We start from the raw sequence: 6,000 nt of genomic DNA on the forward strand, positions 1-6,000 counted from the left end.
GCACACTGTAAGATCTGCCTTGGACTGTATTCAGTCCCTCGTCACCTGCAATTGTTTTTATGCTGGGGTTCAGTCTTGAGGTGACACAGGGAGACACATTAAGGGATCTGAAAATGTACATTGCGGGGGGGTGCTAAAGTAACGCTGATTTCAGTCAAAAATGAACTATACCAAACCCATTTCGGCTGCAGGCAAAGCTGTGCTGACGATATAAATAGCAGGAAAGGGATCCTGGCATACGTTATTCAAAGACTTAAGATGCTTGAGCCTATTGTATGTCTTTGAATTGGTTTTAATAATTTACATTATCATCTCATGAGACAGTAACCTTGTTACATACTCCCAGAAAACAGTTGTCTTTTTCCCTTGGAGGCTAGAAAGGGTTTTTCTTCTCAAGTGTCATCAGAGCCTATCTTAGGTGCTTTCTTGACACCTATCAGCTGTGACTCACTGTTTCTGCAGGTCTGTACAAAGCGGTGTTAGAAGCTGTGCCTGCTCAAATCCGCCAAGCAGGTGGTGAGCTATATTGTGTGCTCTGTTGAGCTACCCAGAAACAGGCCTTGGTGCTGTCACCTCCTCCCCATTCCCATCCCACCTGTTAGGCTCATCTGCCTCATCTTATGACTCGTCATTAGTTTGCCCTGTATATTCTCTATGGCACAAACTTTTCATTTTATGTATATATGAAAATATGTATGCGCGTGTGTGCATGTGTGTACATACAAACACCCGCAGCACGGTGAGGCCTGGATCCCTCTCAGAGGTGTGGGCACAATTCCAATACAAGCCAGCGTTCCAAAGCCCTTGTTTCTCATACATCTCTTGTAGACAATATGCTCTGCCACAGGAACAGCTCTCTCATTTTACTGGCAGTTTCTTTTCTTGAATCTGTCTTTTGTTAAATCAGTATAGCACAGATTTCACTCCTTATTTCAGTAATGAACAAAAAAGCAATACCGTGAGGTGCTCAGTCAAGGCCTTGTATTGTGGCTCTGTACCTAAAGTGACTTGGTAGAGACTCATCCTTCTAGGACAAAGTTTATTATGTGTTGTTCAGGTGGAGTTGTTTAGTTGTATTCGCAGAGAAGAATCCCCTGGGATTTTCAGGAGAGTGGCAGCTTTCCTGGCCGGGTGCTCCATGTGGGGACACCCCGAGGGCTGGCGGGGCTGCCCTTGGGGCTGTTGAGCTGTCGTGGGCAGGCTGAGAAAAGGAGCAGGGTGAGAGGAGCTGCGGGAAGCTGGAGTAGTTGCTTGGGCAGCATCATTAACCCCAGCCGTAGGGCTGCGGTCTGAGAGAAATGGCTATTTTCAGGTAAAAGCATAGATTCATCAGCTGAGCCTAGGCAGCCCAGGCATGACACAGTTACTGGGATATTCTACCCAGAAGTACATCTGGCCAAAAGATTTATATTACTTAAGAAGAGAAAAAAGTATTCCAGAAGATGAGTAAGTATCATAATGGGTGCTAAAATAATGCCATACACCTACTTCGTTATTCAGTTACTTATGTATTATCATTATTCTTAAGAGTAATGATGTAAAAGTGCTTTTTTTTTCAAATGTTAATTTAGTTCTTTGCAGATGGTAACCATCTGTTAAATGACACTTTATATAGCTTGGATGGACTTAACTGTTACAATGTATATGTATAGCTGTGGAGGTGAAACTGCTAGATTTGTGCTTTTCCCGTTGCTGCTACGTTCAAATGAAAAATGCAAAGCTCTCAGTATTTTTGCATGTCTTCTGTATTTATAAATACTATTTTAGTTAAAACCTGAAATTTGCAAGCCGATTCATATGGTGCTTTTGAGACAATAATAATGTTAGGAAGCACTGCTGAAATCCAACATTATTCATAGCGATTATGAGGGCCCTAATTTTGCAAAGGATTCATGTAGATGGACCAACACGGACACTCACTGGAGCCCTGGAAGTCTGAATTGAGTGTAAGAATCCTAGATTAGACAACCTCCTTGATCTGTGACACTTTTTGTGTAATAAAGAAATTACTAAATCCAAATACACCTTAATTCTACCATCAGAAAGTGTTTTTTTAAGGAACTGAGCCCTTTAATTTTTATATGTTAATCAATGCCAGCTAACTCCATCTCTCCATAAACCACTCAAGTTCTGATAAGTTTCATGTTGGGTTTCTTCTTAAGGTTTCTTTAAGTTATGTTATGCTGCTAAATTTTAATTTATAGGTCCCATTCTATTGTTGGAAAAATTTTTTAGTTTTATTTCTGTGTTGTTAATATTTGTTGGATTTTTTTTTTACAGCTAAATAATAAAATGGCTCCGCTACCAAATGCTGATTTAGTTCAGAATTCTTTGCAGTTGTATCGCTACCTGCTTCGATGCTGTAAGCAGCTTCCTGAAGAGAATATTCGTCAGCATTACAGACATGCAATCAGACAGGTGAGAATGGGATTTCCTTTCCAACCGTGTAGTTCATACTGTTCTATGAACTCTACACCAAATTTGTTTAACTCCTGGCACTCCTAGAGAAAACGACTCATATGCAAACTTGAAACCTAAATGTATTCAAAGCATTACACTGGGCGTGGGTTAAGGGGCACTTCCTTTTGTTTGCTTTAAATCTGCTACTGTTTTCATTTGTTTCCAGCTTTATTTTTTATTTTTCTCAAGTGTGAACACTTAACACATCTTTCTGTTTGAGTATTACAGGCTCTTTTTGGTTTCTTGTCAATGATTTTTTTTTTTCCACCACAGACTGAGTAAATCTTACCTAATAGTTCGTATGGAAGTAATTGTGTACTGTTGATTGTATCTGTTTTGCTGTGGGTGGCCTTTAGTTTCACTTTTCCTTAGTTTCAGGCTTATTTTCAATAAAACATAAGGACTTAATTTCAACAAAACTTTAGTATTCAGGGTTTTATTTAAGTGCTGTTGAATTTATTAGGATGCAATATGCTTATTAAGTTTATACATGTACTTGGATGCTTTTCTAAGCATAGGTCCTGTTGTCCGGAATTAAAGCCCTCGTGAGTCTGTGTTTGATGTCGTAGGTTTTTTGCTATTTAATCCTGTGGCGATGCAAGAAAGGTGTGAAGTACTTCATAGAAAATTACTTCAACAAATTGTGTTATGAAAATAGCACAGCCGGCTTGCTACAATGTACATTGTTAGCTTTTCAGATCAACAATTTGCTTTTATCAAATACTGACTTCGGTGTTTAAAGCTGATCCTTGTTTTGACACTGTGGCATTAAGTTACCTTGTTAGGGTAACATTTTGATCAAATTGTAGAGTTTCAAAGTTCATGCGGATGAAGACAGTCCTGAGCGAATTCAGCAGATTATTAGAAGAGCCATTGAAGATGCTGACTGGGTCATGAATAAAGTAAGTACATCAAGTAGTCCTAAGTTTTGTTTTAACTCGGTTTGAATCAAAGAATAAAACACTGGAAAGCAAATTAGGAGCAACAAACTGTGCTATTGTCCTGGCCGTTGAAGAGTGTGTATAAAGGAAATATCTGGACATGAGAGATTTGCAGTTCAGCTAGTTCTTGTTGAAGAGCTCTTCATTATTCCTATACACTAACTGAATTTTGTAGTATCGATGGAGCTGGGCTATAAGATGATCTCTGTAAACCTTTGTTCAATGGTGCTGGCTAATGTAGCTCTAATATTACAAAGAAAAAGCTGCAATGTTTTGCAAGCCACAGTTCATGGATATCTGACAGTTCCTTTCCAAGTAGCAACCTGTCTCCTGTTAATCAGTTTACACAAATTCCTAAAATACTCTTTTCTCAGGTTTTGCCTGGGGTCTGTAGATCAGAGTTAAATGGCAGTTTGCTCCTGCTCTATTTTCCACCCAATGGAACTGCCTGCTACTAACACAGTACTGATGAAAATCCCTAAAATTGTGCTGGAAAGGCTGTGTCAACAAATCACACTAGTAGAAGAAAAGTGGTTTGAAAGATGAATCAGATTCTTAATTTATTAAGCGATTGTAAAGTCTCTCTCTTTGTGAAGTCCAAATGAGAGTTATTACAGGAGCAAACACGTATCAGTCATAGAATTTAACAGAAGCCAAATCTCAGTAATTGCAGCCTAGTAAATAATGTCTGTGCCTGAATCTGACTTTATTTTTTCCTGAAGTTACAAAAAGCCTCATTCTGATTCTGCAACAGAGATTGTACTTTATTACATTTGATTCAAAGTTCTTGATGGTACAAGCGAGAGGAGGATCAGACTCTTAATGTCCATTGAGAACCAATTGCTTGTCCAATATTTTATATTAGAAGGAAAGACTATCAAATGTCAATCTAACTTAAAGCTGAAGTGATTTTGTGTGAATTGTGAATCCAGTTGTGACTCCATGTTGGTGTGAATCATTGCTTTTAGCTATTCGCTTTTATCATGACTTCTTTCTTTGTCTTTTTTCCAGTATAAAAAACAGAACTAGAAGAGGAAGAATGAATGCCAAGAACGTCGCTGGTATATACCTCCCTAGATAACTCATGAGGAAATAAGCCCAGTGTTATAGTATAGATATTGCCTGTAGTTTTCCCCTATATAACACAGATATGCTAACTGACATCTCCTTGGGACATCATGAAACTAAATTACTATTTCTGAAGCTATTTGAGACTGTAGATAAAACGGTATCGTCTAGGTTCAAAGTATTAGTATGTATAATAACAAGCATTAGCTTTGGGGGGGTGTCAGTCTGCTGACATCAGACCTTTCACCACCAGGACCAGAGAGCAGTTGAAGCACAGGTCTAGTTTTAATCCAGTAGCAAAGACAAGAGTCATAGGCTACAGAGCAGAGAACATGCCCATGAGGCTTGAAAGCACATATGAAACTTGAACCACGGTATTTCCCTTCTGGTTGGTGGTAAATTGGTTTTTTTGCGTGGCCCTGCTACAGGCCTGCCTTTGTTCTACTCTGCAGGTTTATGCTTGAAGTGCTAGTCAGGTCTTTTTATTTAAAGGTGGGTGCCTGTCCCCTGTCACCCTGACCTCTAAGCCCCATGGAAGCAGACACTGTCCAGCCAGGCTGCGTGCGCTGCCTGCTGTGATAACTGACGTGTGAATGTTGTACAAATACAGAGGCCTTCACAGTTTTTTTGCAACATGTAATAAATGTCCTTTAAAAACGTGTGTCCATCTGTTTTATGGAAAAAGCCTCTCTTCACTGCCCTAATAGATTTCCAGTAGGGAATACTCTGGAGAAATACTAGCCATCTTAAAATTAATTTGGGGGTAAAAGAGTTTCCTTTTAAAAGATGACCTTTTTGTTTACTTGTACTTGAAACTGTCAGCCTCCAGGTGGCAGTGCATGCCGCTTTTGAACACCTGAAGTGCTGAGGATTTGGGCATTGGGTTCATTTGTTTCCACTGTTTGTGGTATGTTTTATTCCCTCACCTCCTAAAATACAACTCATATGCTATAGACAGATTTCTTCTAAGTTTCAGCTTTGCATTTCAATTTTAGAGAAGCTAAAAATTTAAGTAGTCTAGAACCTGTAGGTAGCCAAGAAGAACTTCAGACAAGTACTAAAAAAGGAAAGCACTATTTTTAATCAAGAACAGCAAACAATTGGACCATGCTGTTTACCTGTTCTGTGATAGATATTAGATCTGGAGAATTGCAGTGCGCTAATAACTTTATATCAGTGCAATAGTGAAAACAGTCCTCAGGAGCAACAGTGTGTGAAAACATGCTGCTTTCTTGAACTTCAAATGTGGCGTGTCCAATGTGATCTGTTGCTACTATTGTCTACCTATGAGTAGTGTGAGATACAATGTTTTATTTAATTATTTAACAGGATAATTTTGTGTATCCAAATAATTCTTACATGCCTGTTTAATTTATGGATAGTTTGACAGGAAGAACACCATGGAGTTGGAAGGTGTAACCATGGCATATCTGCAGGTCTGAATTTCTGAGGCACCATTTGAGATGTGGGAGCATCAGCACAGAGGTATGACAGTGGGTAGATGTAACTCGTGTGGCAGGACCAGGATCTG

At 39.1% G+C, this 6,000-nt stretch overlaps 1 protein-coding gene across 3 annotated transcripts in view; it reads left to right on the forward strand.

Annotated features, from left to right (window-relative positions):
• LYRM9 (LYR motif containing 9) overlaps positions 1-4,686 on the forward strand; it is a 29,108-nt gene extending 24,422 nt beyond the window's left edge. For all 3 annotated transcript variants that reach the window (XM_088535628.1, XM_088535615.1, XM_088535620.1), the window contains exons 2-4: positions 2,281-2,418; positions 3,270-3,362; positions 4,413-4,686. In XM_088535628.1, coding sequence (XP_088391754.1) covers positions 2,293-2,418; positions 3,270-3,362; positions 4,413-4,430 — 237 coding nt within the window. In that variant the 5' untranslated portion in view covers positions 2,281-2,292 and the 3' untranslated portion in view covers positions 4,431-4,686. The remainder of the gene's footprint in view (positions 1-2,280; positions 2,419-3,269; positions 3,363-4,412) is intronic.
• Positions 4,687-6,000: the final 1,314 nt, after the last annotated feature.

Source organism: Tinamus guttatus, unplaced genomic scaffold (assembly GCF_059628265.1).
Source record: "Tinamus guttatus ecotype Peru unplaced genomic scaffold, ASM5962826v1 Tinamus_guttatus_pri_ptg000043l, whole genome shotgun sequence".
Taxonomy (NCBI): Eukaryota; Metazoa; Chordata; class Aves; order Tinamiformes; family Tinamidae; genus Tinamus; species Tinamus guttatus.